General features: G+C 43.0%; 1 protein-coding gene across 1 annotated transcript; it reads right to left on the reverse strand.

Annotated features, from left to right (window-relative positions):
- Positions 1-13320: 13320 nt before the first annotated feature.
- TRIL (TLR4 interactor with leucine rich repeats) lies at positions 13321-15747 on the reverse strand. The gene has a single exon (XM_063098743.1). It carries the CDS (start codon positions 15745-15747, stop codon positions 13321-13323), a length of 2427 nt encoding a protein of 808 aa, XP_062954813.1.
- Positions 15748-26138: the final 10391 nt, after the last annotated feature.

Here is a 26138-nt window from a genome sequence, read left to right on the forward strand (position 1 = left end):
TATGGCCTGAAAGAAGAGAGACATATACATTCATGGACATAAATACTATTTACCTGAGTCTTGAGTGTTCCAGCACAATGTCTAGCATTTGATTAAAAATTGCAATGTAGGGCTGGCTAGTTAGCTCAGATGGTAGAATCAGGTGGTGCTGATAAGGTACAAGGGTTTGATTCCTATACTGGCCAAATGCTAAAAAAAAAAAAAAAAAAAATTACAAGATAGACAAAACTATCAGGAAAAAACAGCTCATTGTTAGAGATAAAGCAGTCAATAGAACTAGATTCAGAGATAACTTATGTGTTGAAATTGTTAGAAAGGGGCTTTAATATACCTGGCATTAACATATTAAAAGATCTAGTGAAAAGATACACAACATGCATATAAACAGGGAATTTCAGCAGGGAGAGAGAAACTAAAAAAAAAAAAAAGAAAGAAACAAAGGCAAGCTGGGGGTTGGGAAAGAACATATCACAGATGAAGAATTTTTTAAAGCGTTTAATTGGCAGACTGGAACCAGGTGGAAAAAGATCAGCAAACTTAAATACGGATAAATAGAAATTTTTCAGAATGAAATACAAAGATTTTTTTAAAGTGTAAAAGAAAAAGAACAGAATATCCAAAAGCCACATTGACTAATATCACATGGTCTAACACGTATGTAGTTAGATTTCCAGATGAAGAAGAGAAAGCAGGGCAAAGCAAACATTTGAAGAAATATTTCAAATGGCTAAGAGGTTTTTAAAAATTATTGAAAGATAATCAACCATAGATATAAAAAGCTCACAGAGGCCTAAGCAATTTTTAAAAATTTAAACATGTAGACACATCATAAACAAACTGCTGAAAACCAAGTTAAAGGGAAAAATCTTGAATGCAGATGGAGTAAAGAGAGACATTATAAAGAAAAACAAATGTAAGAATTAGGGCAACTCTCTGTCAAAAGCCAAGCAAGCTAGAAGACAGTGGGGAAGCATCTCTAAAGTACAAAGAGAAAACACACATCAATGAAGAATTCTTAACCAAGAAAAAGATCTTACAAAATCACAGCAAACTAAAGACATTTTCCTGACAAAAGATGAGATAATTCATTGCCAGCAGAACTTCATTCACTACAAGAAATATTAAAGGAAGTCCTTCAGGCAGAAGAAGTATGATATCATATAGAAGTTGGGATTTACATTAAAAAATTAAAGAGTACCAGAAATTACTCTTAAATGAGGGTAGATTTAAACATTTTTCCCCTACTTCTAATAATTTTAAAAGATAATTGACTTCCTAAAACAGGGGTTGACAGACTGTTTCTTAAAGGGCCAGACAGTAAATATTTTAGACTTCTGAGTCAGATTTGTCTCTGTCTCAAATACTCAACTCTGCCATCTTAGTGTGAAAGCAGCCATAGACAAAACACAAACAAATGGGTTCGGCTGTGAGCCAATAAGTTGTGTTTACAGAAACAGACAGCTGGTCTGCAGGGCCAATCCTTGCTCTAAATTAAGTTTCTTACACTATACATGAAATAGTACAATATTATTAGAAGGTCCACAGTGATAAGTTAAAGATGCATACTGTAAACCCTAGAGCAAAAAACATGTAAGAAGATATAGATAATAAGTAAACAGTGGAGGTAAAAATAGTTACCAGAAATCCTCCATAAATCCAAAAGAAGCCCTGATAAAAAGAAACAAGGAATAAAAAACAGGTAGAACAAATAGAAAACTGGTAACAAACTGGTGGATTTAAATTTGACCATACCAATAATTATATTACATGTAAATGGCCTAAACACTCTACTCCAATTAAATGGTAGAAATTGTCCAATTGGATTAAAAAAAACCAAGAAATATATGCTGTGGTGATATGCGGCTATGATGGCCCCAAAAGACCCTACCTGATGGTGTTCAGACCTTTTTGTAATTCCCTCCTCTTGATGTAGACTGTACTAATTGATTTGTTTCTTATAAAGAGAATATGGTAGAACGGGATATGATTTCTGAGATTAGACTGTGATTTCTGTGTAGAGTGCCATCTGTCACTCTCTTATTGCTCATTCTGACAGAAGCTGGCTATCATGTTGTGAGCTGCCTGTGGAGAGGACCTCATAACAAGGAACTGATGTCTTTGGCCAGTGGGGACCTGAGGCCTGCCAGTAGCAACATAAGGGAGCTTGGAAGTGGATCCTGCCTTAGTCAAGCCTTGAGATAACTACAGCTTTGGCCAACATCTTTATTACAGTCTTCTCGGAGACCCTGAGCCGAACCACTTAGCTAAGTCCCTGGATTCCTGACCCACAGAAATCATGATAATAAATATGTGCCAGTATACACTGCTTAGTTTTAACATAATGTGTTATGCAGCAATACATATTTTTTATGGCTATATAAAAGAAACTACTATTACATGCTTTCTACAAGGAACTCATTTTAAATATAAGGATATACATAGGTTAAAAACAAAATGTTGGAAGATGTATATATGCACATATGTTTCTCCAACAGGAAACTGTAGTGGCTACATTTTTACGAAGAATAGAAGAGATATCTGCACTCCCATTTTCATTGCAGCATTATTCAAAATAGCCAAGTTATGGAAACAACCTAAATGTCCATGGATGGATGAATAGATAAAGAAAATATGTTATAAATACACAACGGAATACTATTCAGCCTTTAAAAAGAAAGAAATCTTGCCATTTGCAACAAGATGGATGAACCTAGAAGACACTATGCTAAGTGAAATAGGCCAGGCATAGACAGACAAATACTGCATGACCTCACATATATGTGGAATCTAAAATAGTCAAACTCACAGAAGCAGAGAGTAGAATGATGGTTGCCAGGGGCTGGGGGAGGAGGAAATCAGGAAATGTTGGTCAGAGGGTACGAAATTCCAGTTATGCAAGATGAATAAGTTCTGGAGATCTAATACACACATGGTGACTATAGTTAACAATACTGTATTTTATATTAGGAACATGCTGAGAGTAGATCTTAAGTGTTCTCACCACACACGCACACACACACACACACACACACAAAGAAAAGAAAATGGTAACTATGTGAGATGATAGATATGGTAATCAGCTCGATTATGGTGATCATGTCATAAACTTTGGGTGTGTGTATACACAAGTTGTACACCTTTAACATACATAAGTTTATTTGTCAGTTATTCCTCAACGAAGCTGAAACACACACACACAAAAGCATAAATTAATTAAAGGACAAAAGCAATAAAGTCAATGACATGAAACACTTATTCTTTGCAAAGACCAGTAAAATTGATAAATCTTGAGCCAGACTGATAAGAAGAGATAAGAAACAAATTTCAAGCATCAGGAATAAAAGAGGTGACACACTATAGATCCTACTAATATTAAAAAATAATAATGGAACATTTCAAAAAACTTAATGCCAATAAAGCTGATAACTTAGATGAGATGGGCAAATTCCTTGAAAGACATAAATTACCTAAACTCATTTAAGAATATTAGAAAATCTTAAGAGCCTATATCTATTAAAGAAATTTAATTAGTAGTTAAAAAATAAAAACAAAAAAACCTTCCTATAAAGCAAACTTCAGGCAGAGGGCTTCACTGCTGAATCTATCAACATTTAGGGAAGAAATAATACAAATTCCACACAAGCTCTTCCAGAAGATAGAATTAGAAGAAACAGTTCTCAAGTCACTTTGTGAGGCCAGCATTACTCTGAAGCCAAAACCAGAAACAAACATTACAAGAAAAGAAAACTAGAAACAAATCCACTGTGAACATAAATGCAAAAATCCTTAACAAAATATGAATTTGAAACCAGTAATACATAAAACTGATAATATATTATAGCTAAGAGGAATTTATCTCAGAAATGCAAGGTTGGTTCAATATTCAAAAATCAATCAATGTAATTCACCATATAAACAGACAAAAAAGGAAAAGCCATACTATCATTTCAATAGTGCAGAAAAAGCAACAGACAATATTCAACATTCTTTCACAATAAAAACTCACAACAAACTATAACTTCCTTAGTCTGTTGAAGGGCATCTATGCAAAATCTTGAGCTGACATTGTCCTCAAAGTGAAAGATTTAATGCTTTCTCCCTAAGATTGTCAATGAGGCAAGCAAGCCTTCTCTCACCACTTCTATTCAGCATTGCTGTTTTTAGCCAGTGCCATAGGCAAGGAAAAGTCATGAGGGGCGTACCAAGAGAAAGAAGAAATAAAATTATCTTTATCATAGATAATATGATTATGTACATTAAATATCCAAAAGAACCTACCAAAAAGCTTATAGAACTAAGTAAGTTTACCAAGTTACATGGTCAATGTATACAAACCAACTTATTTTTATACACTAGAAATGCACAATTGGAAACTGAAATTTTTAAAAAGTGCCGTTTACAATACATAGCATCAAAAAACATGAAATACTTATAGAGTTAATAATATAGTTAAGATTTGCTGTCTGAAAACTATAAAACATTTATCAAATAAAAAGAACTAGATAAATCGAGAGATATACTGGATTCACAGACCAAGTCAGTATTAAGATGTCAGTTCTCCCCCAATTGATCTATGAATTTAATACAATATGCTATGGTCTGAATTTTTGTGTCCCTTCAAAATTCATACACTGAAGTCCTAACCTCTAAGGTAATGATATCAGGCAGCTGGACCTTTGGGAGGTGATTAGGTCATGAGGGCAGAGTCCTCATAAAGGGAATTAGTGCCCTTGTAAAAGAGGCTCTAGAGAGCTCCTTTGCCTTGTCTACCATATGAGAAGATTATAAGAAAGCAGGTCCTCAGCAGACACTGAATCTGCTGGAGCCTTGATCTTGGACTACTCAGCTTCCAGAACTGTGAGAAATAAATTTCAGTCATTCGTAAGCTAGCCAGTTTATAGTATTTTGTTACAGCAGCCTGAATGAACAAAGACACAATCCAAATTGAACTCCCACTAGGCAATTTTTTTTTTTTGCAGCAATAACACGCTGATTCTAAAATTTATGTGGAAAATTGAAAAGCTAAATAGCTAAAATCAACTTTGATAAAGGAGAACAAATTTCAAGGACTCACACTGCCTGATTTCAAGACTCATTATGTAAGCAAGACGATTTGGTTATGGGCATAAGAAAAGATATATGAATCAATGGATCATAACAGACTTTCAAGAAATAGACCTATACATAATTTCAACTGATTGTTTTCAACAAAGTTGCAGAAGTTAATCAACTGAGAAAGAACTGTGGGTATTTTCCCCAATGAAAAGTGCCGGCCAAGTGTATGTCCATATGCCAAAAAAAAAAATTATCCTTTCTTGCTTGTTTGATTCATACCTCACACCATAAGGTATGGATCTATTTCAAAATTCATCTGAAATGGATCATAGGCCAAGATGTAAAGAAAAACGCTGCTAGGAAAATGAAAAGGTAAGTCACAGGCTAGGAGAAAATATTTTCATAACCTATATTTAATAAAAGACTTGTATCCAGAGTATATACAATATTCTTAAAACTCGTAAGAACACAAAGGATTCAATTTTAAAAAAAAGATTTGAATAAAAACTTCACCAAAGAGATACAAGTGGTGAATAAGCACATAAAAAAATTCTCAACATCATTAGTCATTAGGGAAATGCAAATTAAAATCAAACGAGATAATACTACACACCTATTAGAATGGCTCTTTTATAAAAAAGAAAAAACCAAATGCTGGCAAGTGTGTGGAGCAACTGAAAATTTCATACATTGGTAGTGGGAATGTAAAATTGCTAAACACTTTGGCAATTTCTTATAAAATTAAACACGTACTTACCGAACATCTTAGTAATCCCACTCCTAGATATTTAGTAAAGAGAAATGAAACACATGTCCACACAAAGATCTGCACACAAATGTTTTAGCTGCTTTATTCATAATAGCCTAAAACTGAAAACAACCCAAATGTCCATCAGCTGGTGAATGGATAAACAATATGTGGTATGTCCATACGATGGAATACTACTCAGCAATAGAAAGGAATGAACTGATTCATGCAACAGCATGGGTGAATCTCAAAGCATTATGCTAAGCCAAAAACTCTAGGCACAAAATTCTACCCACTATATGGTTCCAAGCAAATGCATTCCAGAAAAGGCAAAATATAGAAGAAAAACTCAGGTCTGTGATCAACAGGGGTTGGATTCAGGGGGTAGGACTACAAAGAAGCACAAAGGAACTTTCTGTGGTGATGAAAATGGTCTACATCTTGATTGTGGCAGTGGCTATATGATTGCATGCATTTGCAAAAACTGATGGAACTGTATGCTCAAAAAGCGTAAATTTTTGTATATAAATTATACCTCAATAAAACTTACTTTAAAAAAGAAGAAAAGCAAACCAAAGAAAATAATAACCCGACAGCTAAATGCAATGCATGAGCCTAGACTGGTTGGGGGGAGGTGGGGGAATAGCTAAAAAGGGTATTATTGGGACAGTTGATAAATTTAAATATATATTGTAGATTAGATAATACCATTCTATCAGTGTTAAATTTTCTGATCCTGATAATTGTACTATGACTATTTAAGAGAATGTCTTGTTTTTTAGGAAATATAACTGAAATATTTAGGGGTAAAGGAGCACAATGTCTGCAATCTACTCTCAGATGGTTGGGAGAGAGAATGAGAGAGAGAGAGAATGATAAAGCAGAGTGAAATATTAACAATTGGTACCTCTGGGTAAAGAGTATACAGAAGCTTTCTGAAATATTCTTGCAACTTTTTTGGAAAGTTTAGAATTATATGTTTTTTTTTTTTTTTTTTTTTAAGAACCAAATAAGAAGGAGGATAATAATTAGTAATAACAAGGTACAAGGAAGGAGAACAGCGTGAACAGAACTGAGCACAAGGCAAAAACAAACAAAAAGCTGTGTGTGTGTGTGTGTGTGTGTGTGTGTGTGTTCAGCAGTCACAACAGAAATAGGAAGCACATGACCAAACCCAGTGGGTGAAGGCGTTAGAGTACCCAAATAAGCTCTTCCAAGACACACACTGTTTTCTCCTCAGGTCCAGTCACCCTTTTCCTTGGCAAATAAAATAATGCCAAAGAGTAAAACAGTGGCAAAGAGTCTTTCAAAATAAAAGGGAAGCAGAGGCTGACACCTTCTGAAGAGTGAGTCAGAGCAGATGGTGATCGGGGGAGACACTTAGCCCAGGGGTACACTTAGCTCCTCCACCTCCTCTGTGCATCACCAATCCGTACAATTGGAATGCTAGGTGTGGTTACCAATTCAAAAGACAAGGAGCAAAAAAGATAATTTATGGGCAGAGAATGAAAGGCCCTCCAAGCTTGAAAGGTAAGTTATGGCATTTAGAAAGGAGGCAGAAGACACAGGCGTAAAAGCTAGGAGGATAAAAAGTACAGTTGATCTACATTATTCTCAGATTTAGTATTTGTGAATTTGCCTTCTCACCAAAATTCGTAACCCCAGAATCAACACTCTGCAGCACTTTCATGGTCACCCGCCCACACGCGCAGGGTGGTGAGAAATCTGATCTGCCTGTGCACGCTCCCAGCTGAGGTGGAGCAGGGTGACACTCTGCCTTCCTGTCCCAGCGTTCATACTGTTAAGCGTCATTTTCAGTCTATTTAGTGCCATGTTTTTCGCATTTTTGTGTTTTTGGTTGGTGATTTTTCTGTTTAAAGGGACCCCAAGCATGGTGCTGAAGTGCTGCCTAGTGTCCCTAAGTGCAGGAAGGCTGTGATGTGTCCTATGGAGAAAATATGTATTAGATAAGCTTTATTCAGGAATGAGTTATAATGCTATTGGCCATGAGTTCAATGTTGATGGATCAATGATACACAGTCAGCCCTCTCTATTCAAGGGTTCCACATCCATGGATTTAGCCAAGCACAGATGGAAAATATTTGGGGAAAAAGTTGCATCTGTACTGGACATGTACAGACTTTTTTTCTTGCCCATATTCTCGAAACAATACAGCATAACAGCTACTTGCTTAGTATTTATATTGTATTAGGTATTATAAGTAGTCTAGAGATTATTTAAAATATATAGGAGGATGTACATAGGTTGTATGCAAATTCTAAGCCATTTTATATGACTTCATAAAGACTTGAGCATCTGCAGATTTTGGTGTCCAGGGAAGGTCATAGAACCAATCCCCTGCAGATATCAAGGGATGACTGTATATTAAATAAGGTGTATTTAAACAGACACACACATAAAATAAGGTTGTGTACTGATAGGCTGACAAAAATGTTGTGACCAGAGGTGTGCAGAAACTCGAGCCTGTCTTTCCACTAGGAGCAATGATTCAGTATTCGCTAATCCATTGTTCATGGTAAATAATCTCGAATAACAAGAATCAACTGTATTTAAACATGGACTGGAAAAAACACATACAACTCACAATGTGAGTGGGTTTGAGGACAGGGTATGAGGAAAGAAACCAGGAGTTTTTGTCAATAAGGACGTTTAAGGCTGAAAACAAACAACATCATAAAATGTTAATTGCTACTGAGAGGCGCTAACAAGGGTGTTTATTGTAATCATTTCAATTTCCTCAAGGAAAAATCCTTAGGAGAGCACCACAGTTGGGAGAGAAGGGAATAAGAGGGTGGTAGTCACCATTAAAAGTAGGTTTCCACACGCTTCAGCATACACACAAAGCAGCTTGCCATATAAGCCCTACTTGATCAGAAACTGTAATTAGGAAAAATGAATAGCTGCTCCATGGCTACAGCTGGTCTTAATACATGACAGTGCTGCCTTGTCTCAGCATTAACTATGACACAGAGATGGCATTACAAAGCTTTCATCAGTTTGAAAGAAATGTCATGACTTTATATAGTCAGGAGATGCTGTTGCTTGAAATGCTGATGTGCAACAATTTATTTCTGCCGGGTATCTGATACCACTTCACAGCCAAATTATAAAGCCATGTTTCTGTGTCAATTAGAGATCACACCCTCTGTAGCTCAAACTCTCAAGCAGATGCAGTGGGATGTTTAGGTACTCTGCCCCGAGATAAAGCAACCAGCTATCAGGAAAACATATTTTCTTTCCTAATTATTTCAGTAATTACTACAGTTAAGTACAATTTCCAGATACCTCAGTCTTCCCATGCAAAATGAAAAGGATACTATTTTCCAAATGATTGAGAAGGATGAAGTGACCTGAAATCCACAGGAAAAAAAGCATTTGTGCACGAAAAGTATCCTTGTAAGTAAACTAAAAGGAAACTTAGAGATTATATCAATAAATTAATGGGAAGGACAGACAGTATAGAAGACCATTGATGCGTTCTTAGTTCCAATCTAAAGGATAAATTAACTTATGCCAAAAATTAATAATTAATAAACACAGAAAAGTTTGCCAAATACTAGTATATTTATTTATTTATTTATTTGTTAATCATGAGAAAGTATTAAGAGCTATCCTTTCACACCAAATTGTAGAAGCCACAATCAGCCAGAACAAGGGGACGGATAGGGTTGCCATAGTCTCATTATCTGAATTCTCTCCTTGGTTAGGGCTTAAACAGAAATACCTTGTCCCTGAAAATTCTAAAATGTATCATGCAACCTGCTGCCCTGTGTGCAGGAGAACTCTACTGCTAACACATCTAACGTTTACTGGACATCTGCTGTGTAACCGGTGCTGCTGAGAGCTGTTAACTCATTTACCCCTCGCACCAGCACCATGCACTCAGGACTCTCAGTATGCCCATTTCAACTGATGTGGAAGCTGAGGCACAGAGATATTAGGTTAAAAGAATGAATGCAAACTTATGATGACAAAGCAGTTGCATATGTCTTTATCATCATTCCAAACTTCCATGATGGTATAATTCTCTGAGGATGGTGAAGGTATTATTGATGCTGGGCCATGATCTGGAATTTTGAATAAATTTTTGAAACTAGAATGCTTTATTGTTATTTATCTCCATGTCTTAAAAGATGAGGGAGAGTGGTTAACTACAAATACCAGGTTATCCAGTGTGTATTTTAATGGTTTAACATACAGAAGCTGTCCACGTTGCTGTACTTTTGGTGAAAATCTGGTGCATGGCAAATTGGTGAAAGTGTTCTGGTCACATGCTTATTTATTACCTAGCAGCACCACAAAATTCTCTGCCTTATGAAAACAGTAATTGCACTGTTTGGGCTGAGGGTCCCACCACATTCCAGACTGCTTAATGGCTCTTTAACTGAATACTCCTAACTCATACAGGTTTGTTCTTTTTTCCTTAGGAATTTCATCTTTCCATAAACTATAATGGCAACAATTACCTTCAACTCTAAATAATTCCTTCTTATCGACCATGAGAGTCAAAGGGCTTGACTTTTAATTGTTCTCTTTAAACAAGACATGTCTGCTGAGATCCGGTCACCTCACTGTCACTTATGTGCAAGCATTTTCACACTGCGGCTGACCGTCTGCTTTTAGAGCCATCTTATCATTTCTTTGGGCATAAAGTCAGAAAACCACTTCTTAAAAATAAAGTCCCAAAATTAAAAAAAAGTTTTAAAATGAAGTCCATTCTCTACTTTGGAACTGGAAATTTAAAAAAACATTGAAAGAGGACAGAAAGACATCAACTTATGTTTCATTTTTGTGGATGAAAACTGTTGTAGAAAAATGCATTGTATGGGCCGAGCCCATGGCGCACTTGGTAGAGTGCTGCGCTGGGAGCGCGGCGACGCTCCCGCCGCGGGTTCGGATCCAATATAGGACTGACTGGTGCACTCACTGGCTGAGTGCCGGTCACGAAAAAAAAAAAAGAAAAATGCATTGTATCAACTTAGGACAAGTGAACAGATATGATGCTGATGGGGGAGGGGAAAGGGAGAGGGAGAGGGAAAAGGAGAATTGGTAAAGAGACAAAAATCAATTACATTGTATATTGATAAAATTAAATAAATAAAAGACAAATATATTGTATAATTATGAAAATGTATAAAATATTTGGAAACTGCAACAATAAAACATCTCTATAGTAAATGGGTTTATTGACATAACTGAACATAACAATGTATAACATTTATTCATTTCCCAGGGAAAGACATTCCAGTGAAACTGTTTTAAGTAGAACAAGGATCCTGGCATTAAGCATTTTCAGTGATGTTCTGCAGTTTGAAAAGGTGGGTGACGGGTGGAATCAGAGGCCTTTTCCAGACTTTCAATGGGACTCAATATTACACTGCTTTGCAAAAGAAACAGTTATGAGATGCAACTACTCTATGAATACAAAAAGCCAGGAGGACGAAAGATGCCAGATAGCCCTTTCTAGTTGAAAATAAGAGCCAACAACTCCACCTCTCCCATATACCAACCAATATGCTCTGAATCTAAAACAAGCCCTGGCCGCAAACTAAGAATGACAGTCTATTTCCTGTGGTTTATTAAGTTTTGGCCCTGCAGGTAAGACTGCCAGAAAAGCAGCTGTAGTTTAAGTGGTCTGGACATTTACTCATCCGAACATAAACAACGTTCAGCTCATTTAGATCCCTGGGTCCCTACTCAGCTGTTAGGACAAGGGCAGGCCTGGCTCAATTTAGGCCAAACATAAAGGGAGTGAACTGGGGTTCAATGACCCCTGGATTGTGATGGATTCCCTGAGTCATCAGGACCCTCGGGGGCTTAAGGCCCTAAACAGAAGATTCACTGTTAGCCTCAGCACCATTGTGGTGGCCTCCATGGTACTCCACTGCCAATAAATCCAGAACCACAGTGAATGTAACCACAGTATACACCCTCTTAATGACTGCATTTGTAGACTACACACAAAATTATTAATGTAAACCAAACCACTACATTTAGTGATAAACATATACTTCATAAATATCAGGGAACAAAAGTATCCCAAACAGCTGAAAACAACTGAACAAAAAAGGAGTCTAACCCTAAGTTTAAAACAAAAACACTGAAATTTGCAACTATTAACTAAAATGTAAGATTTAATAACACAGTAAAACACTGGGTAGTGGAGGAATTAATTTGCAAAATACATAATTATTTCACAGTGAGGTTTAAGTACTCATAACAATCTTCTTGTTTTAGTAGAAACAGACACCCATTGATGTACTTTTTTTCACATTTGTTTTCCATAATTTCTTCCCCTCTACTGTTTCATAAAAAGACAGACATTAATGTAGTCAAACACTACACTATCTATTGACAATCTCTTTTTGCTTCCCTTCCCTATTAGGAAATTACCTTTATGGCTTAACTGTGCAACTCAAGAGAAGTAGGGCACAGTCAACTGTGTCACTGGAAACAGCATGAGAAGTACCACATCGAATTTATTCTAATCTAGACACAGGGTCAGAGATGTGGTAAGTGAACTGGAACGCTAGCGTTCCCTAGGGGGTCATCAGTTATATAGACATTACATTCTCTTATCAAATCTGGCATCGAAATTTCCTTTTCCATATATAGGTTTAAAAAATTAAAATCAAAAAGCCACAGGAGCAACCCTGAAGAGAAGTCTTGCATGCAGCCTTCTCCTGAGAAAGTATGTAATGTTAGTTATCCTCAAAGTCAGCAAACGTTCTTGTCCTGTTAATGTTAAAAGGAAAATAGTCGAACAGCCCTGTCCAACTAAAATAGTCCTTGAGTTTATCGGTCAGTTTGTTAATGTCAGAGCTCTTCACATTGTTGAAAAGAAGAAAGGAAAAAAAAAAACCCCAGCGTCTCCTATTATTTAACTTTAAAGTATTCTGAATGCTTTATCAGTCAACATAGATGAGTTCCTTGGCGGGGGTGTTAAACTACCACCTGTTTCCATCGCCTTTCCTGGCAGAGACCACCAGGCCAGTGCAGTCAGTTGCCAAGCCTCCTTTGTAGTGTAATAGGCTCCTTTTTCCTTAAATAGAAACAAAACTCCGCTGTTTGACACCGAGCAAACAAAAAGCATGCATCCAAATCTCTTTCTGGCCATGCTGGAGACAAGCAAGCACCGTTTTCTACCCAAAAGAGGCCGGCCATTGCGGTGCTACAGAAGCTACTCCCACAGCTGTGCCAAGGCCTCCGAGAGAAGAAGGCCTTCCACCTCTGCACCCCACCACGCCTTTGCCCCCTATTCTTGGCCTTGACCACCGAGTACCATCCATTTACTTCACGGGTGAGTCCTGGGAATTTGGGGGGCGGTGTCCGATTTGGACCACGGTCCACTTTGGTCTCTCCGGCAAGTGCACAGAAGGGGGAAAGGAGAAGGTCTGATAAAACAGGGTCTTCCCCTGAGGTGGGTTGGGGGGCCCACGGAGAGGTGGCTCCTTAAGGCCAGCGAGACGGTCTCCACACGCCTGGACGCCCTGGACCTAGTCGGCAAATCTCTGCAAGAGATGGTCCTCCCGCCTCAAGCTGCCGCCCGCGCCGCCGCCCGCGCTGTCCACGAAGCGATCGCAGGGGAACTCAATGAGGTCCGCCTCGCTGAGCGCGCACACGGCGGTGCGCGGCCGGTGCGACTGGAATCCGGAGAAGTCGGCCGACACCCCGGTGCCCATAGAGCGCAGGGGCCGTCGGGTGGAGTACATGTGGCGAACGTGGACCGGAGCCCCGCCCTTCCGCCGGGCCCGCAGCTTCCTCCGCAGCCAGCGAGACGCCCACGCCGCCAAGGCCAGAAGCACCAGAAGCGCGTTGACGGCCAGCAGGGCCAAGGTCAGCAGCTGGTAGTCGACGCCGCCCCGGCTGCTCGCCTCGGGGAGGGTGACCAGCCCCGCGCAGTGGTCCCGGGGAGCCACCGGGCAGACGCGGCCCCCGAGCACGCCCTCCACGCACACCAGGTAGGGCGTGTCTCCGCGCAGCTCGCGCAGCGTGGCCGAGTCGCTGCGTTCGGGCAGGTAGACGAAGCGGTGGAACTTGGGCTGCTGACCAAAGCGGTCGAAGAGCAGGCGGAAGCGCGCGCCGCCCAGAGGCCGGGGGCTGCGGTGCTCGCGCACGGCCCAGCGCACCGAGGCGCTATCGGCGCCCACCGCCTCCACCGTCAGGTTGCACAAGATGAACTTGTTGAAGTCGCACGGGTCAGACACCAGAGGCGGCAGACCGACCCCGTCTGACTGGGCAGCGCGTTCCTGGTGCTCGGCGGCCAGGCGCTGCTTCTCCGCACGCTGCCAGGGGCCGCCAGCGGGCGGTGGCCCAGAGCCGGGCGCGGTCGTCGGGGTGGGCTCCTCGTGGGCGGGATGGCCCTGGGTCGGACGTCCCCGCTCCGGATTCTCCTGCAAGTCCAGGGGATGTGGAGCTGGGCCCACTACAGCAGCGACGGAGGGGCCCGGCTGCTGGAGGCCTGGGCCCCGCCTGCTCAGCCTTAGGGCGCTGCGGTTGCTCACGAGCTCCCTGGCGGCCCCATCCCAGGCCACCCCGGCTAGAAATCGCCTCCGCTGCTGCGGCTGCGGCGGTAGCTCCTCCGCAATCCCACCTGCAGGGGGCGTCATCTCTTCTCCCGCGGCTGTGGGTAGGGGCCAGCGCCTGCTGTTGGCGGTCGGGGAAGGCGATGAGGGATCCGCGCAAGACCCATTCTGCAGCTGCTGGTCATCCAGGTAATCCAGGTACTTGCCCCGCAGGGCCGGAGGGTAGCGACACTGCACGAAGACGGTGAGGAGCCGGCCCTGCGAGTGCCAGTCGCCCATCCAGCGCTTCAGGCCCCGCAGCCGGCAGTCGCAGGTCCAGCCGTTGCCGTCTAGATCCAGCCGATAGAGGGCCGGGCTGGCGGCGAAGATGTCCCCGGAGAGGGCGCTGAGCGCATTGTCACGCAGACTGAGCTCGCGCAGTCGGCCCAGGTGGCCAAAGGTGGCGGGGTGCAGAGCGGACAGCTCGTTGCCGCTCAGGTCCAGCGCCTCCAGGCTGTGCAGAGGCTCCAGCAACACCGCGGGCAGCTGGCTCAGCCGGTTGCCCTCCAGACGCAGCTCGCGCAAGGCCTCTAACCCCCAAAAGGCCTCTGGCGCGAGGTGAGTAAGCTGGTTGCCCCTGAGCGAGAGCAGGCCGAGGCGCGGCAGGTGCTGGAAGACGCGAGGCCCGAGCTGCTGCAGGCTGTTTGCCGAGAGGATGAGGGTGGAGAGGGAGCGCAGCGGGGCGAAGGTGGCCGGGTGGCGCAGGGAGGGCTGCAGCTCGTTGGCAGAGAGGTTGAGGAAGCGCAGCTTGCCCAGCTGGGCGAAGGCGTTCTTGCCCAGAAAGCGGATCCGGTTGGATTCCAGATGTAGGTAGAGCAGGTTGCCCAAGGGGGCGAAGACAGCGTCCGGCAGCGCCGCCAGGGCGTTCCCGTCCAGCCGCAGCTTGACCAGACTCTCCAGGCCCTCGAAGGAGCCGCGGCTTAGGCGGCCGATCTCGTTGCCATTGGCGTAGAGGATGCGCAGCTTGCGCAGCGGGGCCAGAGTGCCCGGGGCGAGGGCCTGCAAGAGGTTGTTCCCCAGGTAGAGCTCTTCCAGCCGCGAGAGCTTCTCGAAGGTCTTGGGGTGCACGGAGCGGATCTGGTTGTACTGCAGGTCCAGCCGTCTGAGCTGCCCCAGGCGGTGGAAGTCGAAGGCCGTGATGTTGGTTATGAAGTTTCCGCCGAGGCTGTAAGTGAACACGTCCTGGGGGCTCGGCAGCGGGCTGATCTTGGGCACGGCGCGGAGCCCCCTGTTGGTGCACAGGAGGTGCTGGGGGTGCTGGCAGTCGCAGCGCTCCGGGCACACGGGCTCGGCCCGCGGCGGGAGCGCGAGGCAGCCGCACACGACGAACAGGAAGCGCAGGGCGCGGACAGCCTCCATCGCCGCCCGCCCTGCGTGTTGCGGCCGGATCGTCCTCTTGGCCCGCCGGCCCTGTGTCTCCTCTGCATTCCCCTTGGCCTGGCCAGAGTCGCTAAATGGCCTCTTTCGGACTTCGCTGCGCCGTCCCGCCCCTCCTCCGCCCTTTGTCCGGTGGCTGGCTCGGGTCTCTGCAGGCGGGCTTCGTTTGGCCAAGTCAGGTGGCGCAGGGCGCTCCGCGAGTCCCGGGTGCTACTTGTTGCATTTCTGCAGAAAACTCTTTCTCCGGGTGCTCCTCTGGGGGCGGGGGGAGGTGGGAGGGAGCAAGACCTGGAGCTTTTTGTTTGCAGCGGCGTCCGGAGAGCTGGATTGCCTGGCGCGGATTCTCCCCACCAAGCGGATTCCCCAGCTGCAGGCGGGAGCCGTTCCAAGAGCGCCTTAGGGCGCGGCTTGGCGGCTGAACCCCGCGGCTCGGCCCCCGCAGCCGGCGCCTCCTAGCTCTCGGTCCCGGGCCTGGAGCGCAGCCCCCGCGGAACAGCCCGGGGGCGCGCGGTTGCGTCCGGAAGGGACCCAAGTCGGCGAGTAGCGAGCAAAGCGGGCGGAAATTCGTTCTTCCCACACTCTGCCCCCCGGGGACTCAGGCGGAGAAAGAGGAGACGGCGGAGGGAGGACAGACCCCGGCAGGGGGAGGAGGAAACGCTAAGTGGCTCCGCGTCTGGTCAGCCCGAGCTCGGGACGCCAAGTGAGAAAAGTGGGGATTAAAAACAGCTGTACGGGTCGGACACGCAGGGCTGGGGGCGGGGTGGATTACCGGGAGAGCAAATGGGGTTTGCAGACAGAGACCTTTTTATTTTAGACCTGTATACCATCCGCTTCCAAGCAGTGGGAGCGCGCTTCGCCTGACTCGTTTTAAGTCACTTGCTCTTCCAGGTGCCACCCTACGGGAAGTTTGGGCAGTACGGAGTGTGCCAGCCGTTGGCGGAAGAAGGTTGTCTGCAGAAGGCAGTCCGTGGCCCACTGTCAGAAGAGGCTAGTTCACCCCTTCTGACTGAGGCACGTTTGGGCGTTTGACCCCATTGCATTAGTAGCGGTGAGAGGCACCACCCCCTTTTAGGTATCTTCCCTGAGTATCTGCTTGATCCTGCTGTAGGCATGGAGAAAGCCCAGAACTCGTTCTGCCACCGTGAGAGCTTCCTCTTCACATTTTCGTGACTCAGTCCCATTAATTTTCCTTCAGTCTCAGTGCCCTTGGGGTAGGCTCGGTACGTGTGCCGATGTATAATGACTTTGACAGACGCTAGGGCAAGTGCTACCTACAGGGCCCTCCAGCTTAATGTCTGGGCTTGCAGTGATCTTAAAAGTCTTTAGGCCCAAAAGTGCTCAGGCCTGGCTTACTTGGGGCAAGTACCAGGGTACGTAGAAAATAGAATTAAAAGAAGATAAGAATCTTTCCATAAACTTTTTGAAGTACCCATATTATTATTTATTAGCAGTAGGAATGGAGCTTCTTTGGGGGCAGCCCCTGCTGAGAATGGGAATGGGCAAGGGATAGCTGTTAATTGCTATTTAATTTTGCAAACCATCTTGCTAAAAATAATGGTCCTTTCTCTCCCCCACCCAAGGTGTTCAGAAAATATAATTGTAAGGCCTTACTCTGTGCAAATGTGGAAAATTAAAGAAAAGAGGCATATCCTCACTGCAAGAGGCTGCCCATCTGGTGGGAAGGGCAAGGTATTTAAAGGTTAAATAATAATATAAGGCAGTGATATTAGAAAGATGCCAGTATTTTTTAATAATTCTAATGTTTGACAGTGATTAGTTGCCTCATTTAGCAGTTAACGTAGACAAGTGATAGAGGCAAGTTTTGAATTTAGAGAAAGATGAGATGCTTGGCAGGGTGGTCAGTGAAGACTTCATGGGTGGGCAGGGACCTTGGCTTGCAGGGAGATGGGTGTTGGAGAACCAAAGATAGTAGTAGTGAAATGTCCATTCAGGGCACAGTAAGTAGACCAGTTTTGCTTTGAGTTTCAAATTAAAGATGAGCTTGGAGAACCAAGTGTGTGTTTTAACAGCAGCAGGCAGGGCTCCCTCAGAGGGCTGCTCTAGTTTGGACTAATCACTCACTCCACTGGGGGTGACTTTCCTTATAGTGGCCCCTCTTTATAGATACCTCTAGGTAAGTTTTTCAGAGTTATCAGAACTTTGCAAATGTTCGATATTTTTTACTGTTGGATTTTCTTTGATATTATTGCCCAGTGTCTAATATTTCTACCAGTGGGCCTGGATTGCCAGGAGAAATAACATCATACATGGTTTTATTAAAAAGACAACTGCTTTTCCATAACATTCTATTTTCTTGAAGCAACCCATCTGCTGCATGTAGTTAACATTGTTTAAAATGGATATAGTATGCTGTATTTCAAACATATCAATAGCTTCTGATATGTGGTTAGCACCCTCAATCCAGTTTCAGTAAGGGTAATATTTTGAGATCTACAGGGAGTGATAACACACATGTATATATATGTGCATATAAATTCTTTCTGAAAAAGTGACTGCCATCTTTAAATGTTCCCTTTTTATAAGGCATATGGCTTGAGGTTGACTTTGCAAGTGAATGACATTTAAATACTTCAGAGTAAATTTATGTGATATTTGTACATGCCCCCAGTGGTCTCCATTTCTGTAAAGATACATGTTCAGGTGTTTGATTTATTTTCAGACCCTCTCATTCTTTCACTATATATATATATATATTTTTTTTTTTTTTTATCGCAGCTGGCTGATCTGGGAATCTGAATCCGTGACCTTGGTATTATAAGGCTGTGCTAATCGGCCAGCCTAAAATATTTGTCTTATTTATTGGAGGCTGGCTAGTATGGGGATCTGAACCCTTGACCTTGGTGTTATCAGTACCACCCTCTAATCGAGTGAGCTGACCAGCCAGCACCCTCTTGCTCTTTCAGGAGTTACAATGGTATTTTGCTTGAATTCAATAGTACTTAAAGCCCCTGGTAGTGAGGAGCTGTAAAAGCAACTCTACAGCCACCTTTGCCTAGAATTCTAATTGCTGCTGGTGATCAGGCAAGAAGCATTGAGTGAGAGTTTACCATATGCTAAATCCCAGGATGGGTGATGGGAATGAGTGGCTAAGGTACAGTGCTAGATCTCAGGGTGGCCTTAGTGGGAGGCAGGTGGTCAAGGCACAGTGACAGTACCAGGTGGTAAGAACTGAAGATGGAGCTGTGGGAGTCCCAAAGAGGGGCACCTGGCCTGGCCCATGAGCCTGATGAAGGCTTCCAGAAGAGGGGAAGCCTGTGCTGAGTTTGAGAGTTGAGTGGTATTACCTAGAGGGGGAGAAGCTTGGTGACATGTGCAAGAGAGGGGTTTAGGAGCCTATTACACAACAGTATTACACAACCTAGCTCATACAGTGACTAGAAGTATTTCTTTATTGCCCTTTTAAGGATTTCAGCAGGCAGCTGACATAGTCATATTTGCACTGCAGCATCAAGAGGAATCTCAGCCTAAATAAAGTTGGTGCTATCCAAAGAAAATGTTGCCTACCTACTTATTGCCCTCTAGGTCCTTGAAATCTGTGACAGGTGTGGATAGGACATCCAGACCTAGGTATTCACCTATAACATATACATAGGCATTGTATAGATACTGTATACACAGCACCACTGTTGAACCAGGGCAACGTGGGTCTTTACCCTGGACCCTATTCTTTAGAGGGCCACGTTCCAGTTCTCCTCTGGCTGCGCCCTTCCCCATAAGAGCAGGATTTCAGGGCTCCAAGGGGATGTGCCCACCCACAGCCTGCACCCCCACTCCTGCTCAGGGTTTCAGAGACCCTGGAATTCCCCGCCCAACTGCCTAAGACTGTGATGACCTCTTTCCCATCTGTTCTCAAGGAGGCCAGTCATGCCACAAGGGCCATGGGAAGACCAAGGGGCAGCTACATAAAGGCCCCTGGGAGACTACCGGTAACACAGGGCCAGAGCTGCAAATGGGAGGCCAGCACCTCCTTTCACACTTGAACCCTGGGTTTCTCAAATATTGGAGACAGACCCATTCATATGTAGCACTGTATGGGAGGAGAGAGGAGAAAGTACATGAATTTTGATTTAGAAAGAATAATGAGAAAAATTACAGGAGTTTGAAGGAAAGCATTTTTTAGAGTTGTAAGTTCTACTTTATTATAGCATAGGCTATGCTTAATTTTCTATAAAAAGCAATGTTTTTTAATAAAAGCAAGGACATAGTTGTCTCCATTCAAAGGAGACAACTCTCTTAACTATGTAATGTCTTTGTTAATGGATGGATCCAGGCTTGATCAGGTTCCAGGAGATTCAAGTATTGATTACGCTTAAATAAATAATTTGCATAATCACAAATGGAACTCCAAGAAGGAATACTGTTCATAAGAGAAACGAGCTTTGTCATTTTGCTTTTGGAAAATTCATGCTTTAAATCTCAAGTGCACTGAAGGGTACTTTCAGAGGTCAGAAGCACAAACGAGTCTGGGCTGGTTCCGTGACACATATATGTGCTGTAAGTGTTTGCAGGAGTTCTTGCCCAGGCATGGAATCCACTTGGACTTGTTACGGATGTACACCCATGTCTTCCTAAGCAACCTGTGGTTCCTTGGAACTTCAGCTGCAGAGGCATGAAGGATTCCAGGCCGTGTCTTCAGCAGCCCTGGAGCTGGTGTGAGTTGGCCCGGCGCAGCCCTGGTGCAGGCTGGGTTTGGGGGAGGAGAGCTCAGCCTGCCTCCCCTCTGAAGGGGGGTCAGGAGGCACAGCAGCCAAGCCCCGTTGAGGCAGCATCCTGGGGTTTACTGAGGGCAGCCTGCAGGGACAGCAGCTGTTTCCTCACCCATGTGAGCCAACCCCAGATGGGCAGTGTGGCCCCTGACTCAGATCAAGTGGGAAACTGGAGAGTCCACAGTGGTCCCTTGGCATGTTATCAAATGACCCCCAAAGTTGCCTTTTTCTATCTGAATGAGCTACATCTTAGTCTCTGCCTGAGAGGCAAGTGTCTTTTCTTAGGAAATCAGGATGTGAGATAACCACTGGTTTACAGAAAAGCTGCTGATTCTCCAGTTTCCCCCTTTGGGAAATATAGGAATGCAGGTTCCTGGCTAGATACCAGCCTTATTAAATCAGAATCTCGAGGCAGCAAAGCCACAGCATCTGCATTTGTACGTTCACTAGATGATTTTTATGAACGTACAAGTTTGTGAAAACTAATACACAGTACTTCAAAACACCTGTTTATGATTGAATGATCATATTATAACAACAGTAATAGTAACTGGTTCTTGTGTAGTGCTGAGAGCCAGGCAGTGATTGAAGCACTCTACATACAATAACTCATTTATTTCCACGACTACCTTGTGAGGTAGGAACTATTTATATCCTCGTTTTACAGAGGAGGTTTTTAAAAATACAGGATTTCGGGCCGAGCCCGTGGCGCACTTGGTAGAGTGCTGCGCTGGGAGCGCAGCGACTCTACCGCTGCGGGTTCGGATCCTATATAGGAATGGCCAGTGCGCTCACTGGCTGAGTGCTGGTCACGAAAAAGACCAAAAAAAAAAAAAAAAAAAAATACAGGATTTCAGGCCCGCCCTCAGAAAATCTGATTCGGAACCTCCTGAATTGGGCCCAGAGATTTCATTTAGCATGTTCCCAGATATTTTTTGGTAAGGACCCAAGCTTGGGAACCACTGAACTAGAATTTTTAAGGGCTTATTGAGACATTTCAGTATCTCTTTTGGTAGGAGGTGGGGATAGAAAGAGGGGTAAGACAAGGCCCATGCCCTCAGACAGCTCAGCATGGCTGCGGAGATAAATGTATATAAGACAGTCTAGCAGATAGTGCTGGCATAGGTAAATACAGTGAGCACAATATGCTGTGATAGCAATTTTTTTTTGAGAAAAAAATAATAAAAAACTAAAACCTTTGTAGAAAGCATCAGCCCACCTAACACTATGTATTTAAAGCCATTTTTAAGGAGACTGCTAGGCTGGCCAGTTAGCTTGGTTAAAGCACAGCCTGATAACACTGAGGTCATGGGTTTAGATCCCCATGCCGGCCAGCTGCCAAAAAAAAAAAAAAAAAAAAAAAATCCAAGGAGACTACTTCTCACATGCTGGATTTTTATGTCTATGGAATATCTTTATCCATCAGTTCAAAGATGCCCAATTATTTGAAACCAACATGTATGAACAGATTGCACACCTGCAAGAACACAGTGAACTGTAGGCATTTCAGCAAGTCAAAAAGGAAAGGCAGATATCAATTAATCATAATGACTTAGGAAATAAGGCAAATCCACATGCTGTTTATGGTTACAGTATAGAGTCTGTTTATATGTAACTGAAATTTTATAGCAGTAATATAATGTTGTCTTCCCCTAGAATGGAACTGAGTAGCGTAAGGAAATGTTCTAGATATAAGAGTATGTCTTATACTTACATAGTAAAATATTTGTCATCTCTAAGAATCAGATCTGTAATTGTCTTTATGGTACAACTTTCTACTATTCTTTTATTTGGATTTCTGCATACACAGTAACAACATTTACTTAGCCATTTATAGTTCCACTAAGCTGGAAGGCGATGCCTTGTTTTATTTCACTTTTGTGGCACTCAGCAACCATTGTTGAATTGTCAAAGCTTTCATAAAAATAAATGAAAGAAATAAACAAGGAAAATAAACAAAAATGTTAACAGTTGTTGTCTTTAGGTAGTGAAAAAATAAGTAATTGTTTCACTGAACTTTTTGGTATTTTGTAAATGACGTACAATTACTATATACTTCTTTGAAATTATTTTTAAAATTTGAAAATGTTTTCATATCTAATATCTTGTTTTAACATCAACCTAAGTCTCATGAGGGAATTAGGTGAAGATTGTTCATATCCCCAATTTGGAGGAGAGGATACTGAGAACTAGAGAAGTGAGCTCACTTCTTGATGATGCACGGCTCTAATGGTAGAGTGCAGACCCTAGTCTAAACCAATGGCTTCTGACCCCACATTTTTACAGATGGCCCTCATTAGGCTTCCCATTGATAATGCCCACATGTGCAACTAATGAGGCCAATTCAGGGTGGTGCAGTAAGAGCACCAGCCAGTCAAGCCTGGCCACTGACCAGTCAGGAAGGACAGCAGCCATGAACAACCAGCCTAGCTATGCCAGTGCCCACCAGCTGCAAGTGCACTTGCCTGTACTTGATTAAACTTCTGGAATGGTGATTTAGATATATCTGGTCTTTTTTGATAATGGTTTTATTAAAAGCAATTTGGGTAAGACTTGGACACAATAATCAGTAAGCATGAGAAACAATATACAGAACCTTTCTGGATCCAAGTGCTTCCAAATTGCAGACTTGCCTGGGGCATGTTTCTTGGCAACCGGGTTCATCACTGTCACTCAATCTTAACAGGACACTGAGGAGAGGGCAAACATGATCAGCTTTGACAAAACACCAGTTTTGTTTTCAATTCGTAAATCAGAAATTGTCTCCCACTCTCTTCGGTGGGCTAACATATATTTGAAGGCAATTGAATTCTTAAAAAATTAGTTTTTCTCATAACTTGATCTGAATTGTTATAATTAATGGCTTAAAAATATTTGTAGGGGGCCACCTCTACCTCTTTTGAAGAGTATCGACTTAAAGGATTCTCAACTCATCCTGTAAATTTTCAAAGATTTATTACCAAAAGCTGGACGTACATGTGTCAAACCCCCCTTCCTTCTCTGGAGGTGCACATGTCCCCTTATTCTAGTGTCAATGGATGAGGCCAAAATAAGGGAGGCAATTTCATACTCATGCCACTGAAAACTATGGCTCTATCCTGGCAAGACACAGTCTGTCAATCAGTCACAGAAATAATCTTGGACAGTTAAATAATTGACTACATACACTGCAAATACCCTAAAAGTGTTTGCAGATTTCATCAAAAGCCCAAATGTTTTCTTTTACTTAAGACTAGGAACATGGCAGCAAAGGAAATTAGAGGAAGGAAGCATCCATCCTCTTTTCAGAGTCTCTGTAATTTTCTATGAAGATTTGCACTTTGATTATGCTTAGTAACACCATATGCTGGAGTGGGATGCAAGATCAAAGGCTCCAGTCATAGGACTGGAGCCTTTGCTGTAGGCAGGATCAAATATTTTTGTCGGTAGAATGCTAATGATCTGTAAGGACCCTCCCCAGCCCCCCATATATCACTACTTCATTTACAAAATATAATTGAGCAACCTCAAACATGAATGCTTTTAGCATCTTTTTCATTGTGCACTATAATGCATTGTATATTGAAAAGGAAAAGTTATTGTTACCACTTAGATATTTGGAACGGAAGAATTTTCAAAAGCTTAATATGAGTTGTCAAGTTTTACAGTGTGTATGGCCTTAGAAATTTGGGTAGTAAGGGTTTGCTGAACACTGCTTTTCTTGGGTCGGTGAGAGTGCAGGTATTTTTTCTTCATTCTGTTTTTCTCTCTGATCAAAATGTTCTACAATGAACATTTGATTTTTGCAGTTACAAATCTTTGGCAAAGATGTAAATGATGCCATACCCACTCTTGCTTTCCCCGTTGCCCTGCCTTGTCCTTCTTCCCTTGTTATAAATGGTCTTTCTTATAAACCTTTTTAAAAATCAATCTTGGTAATGGAAATAACCTTGGATAGTCAATTTACTGTATACAGTGTAAGTACCCCCAAAGCATTTGCAGATGTCATTACAAAGCCAAACATTTGTTGTAAACCACCAATGTGGCACATATGGGGTGATGGGAAGATGGTGTCCACTTACGATGTTTCTGCCCCTAAACCACATCAGTCTCTGATCAGTGGTGCATTTTCTCCTCTATAAAAGGGACAAGTCATACTTGCCCAGCTTAAGAATTTTGGAAAGTGTATGTGAATGTGCTTAGGATATGACAAGTTGTTATGAAAATTGGATAAAAGTTACTAACATTGCAACTTCATGTCTGTCTACTCAGTGATAGTCTGGGGTCCTAAATGGCAGGACCGGGTCATATGTACAGCTTTTTGGCATTTTCTGTAACACCCAATGTAGAGTCTTTTCTTAAATTGTAAGTCTTCAATAAATGTTCAGTGGAGAAAAAATTAAAGAGGAGTGTCTTTGTCTGTTTTGTGCTGCTATAACAAAATACTGAATATTGAATAATTTATAAAGAACAGAAATCTATTTTCTCAGAGTTCTGGAGGCTGGGAAGTCCAAGATCAAGATGCCAGCAGGTTGGTCATCTGGGGGTCTGGTCTCTCCTTCCAAGATGATGCCTTGGACTCTGCGTCCTCTGGAGGGGAGGAACACTTTGTCCTCACATGGCAGAAGCAGAAGGGCAAAAGAGGCAAACTCCTTCCATCAAGCCCTTTTCTTTTTTGTGTGTGACCGATAAGGGGATCGTAACCCTTGGCTTGGTGTCGCCCACACCGCGCTCAGCCAGTGAGCGCACCAGCCATCCCTTTATAGGATCCAAACCTGCGGCCTCGGCGCTCCCAGCGCCGCACTCTCCCGAGTGAGCCCCGGGTTCAGCCCCATCAAGCCCTTTTCTAAGGGCACCTAATCCTATTCATGAGGGCTCCACCCTTATGACTCAATCACTTCCCACAGGCAGCACCTGCCAATACTATCACATTGGTGACACCTGAATTTTGGAGGGGACACATTCAAACCATAGCAGGGAGGAAGCTGCATTCTCAGATAATTGGTTCTTCTACCTGTCCTTGCAGGTTCTGTTTCCATCTTTTCATTGTTTGATTGCTCTTTTCCAGACCACCTGCACCCAGAGCACACAGTCTTCAGCCCACAGGTGCTCTCTGGATAGCTGCAGACAGGCATAGATTTTGGGCCAGCTCTGCAATCATTTAGTTCATACACAGTGAATTATTTGGCCACACTGGACATCAGTTTCTTGCTCTCTGAAGTGATGTGGTTATAATACATCAGTGTTTGCCCAGAAGGTTCTTATCATCAGTCATGGCCCTTGGGATATGGAAAGATTATGCATGGAATAAATGGAGGACATTCTGTGGCCAGGCTGGCCCTCAGTGCCATGTCTCAGTCTTGGAGATTCACAGTACACAATAGCACATTCAAGGCTTTGAGAAATCCTGCAGAAAACAAACATCTTGGGGAATGAAAGGTAGAACTGTTGACCTATGTTGAGGTACACAATTATATGCGCTCTAAGATCCCTTCCAGCTTTAAGCAGTAAGGAATCTATTGCTTTTTTTCAGGGGAACATTATTCAATCCATTGGAAATTGTTAATGGTACAGTTCTTTAAATATGGTGTTTTATTTAAAATCCACACAATGCACAATGGAAGGTGCTTTTCTGTGTTGTGCTTGACTGATCTCAACAACTCATGG

The sequence above is a fragment of the Cynocephalus volans genome, chromosome 6 (genome assembly GCF_027409185.1).
Source record: "Cynocephalus volans isolate mCynVol1 chromosome 6, mCynVol1.pri, whole genome shotgun sequence".
Classification (NCBI taxonomy): Eukaryota; Metazoa; Chordata; class Mammalia; order Dermoptera; family Cynocephalidae; genus Cynocephalus; species Cynocephalus volans.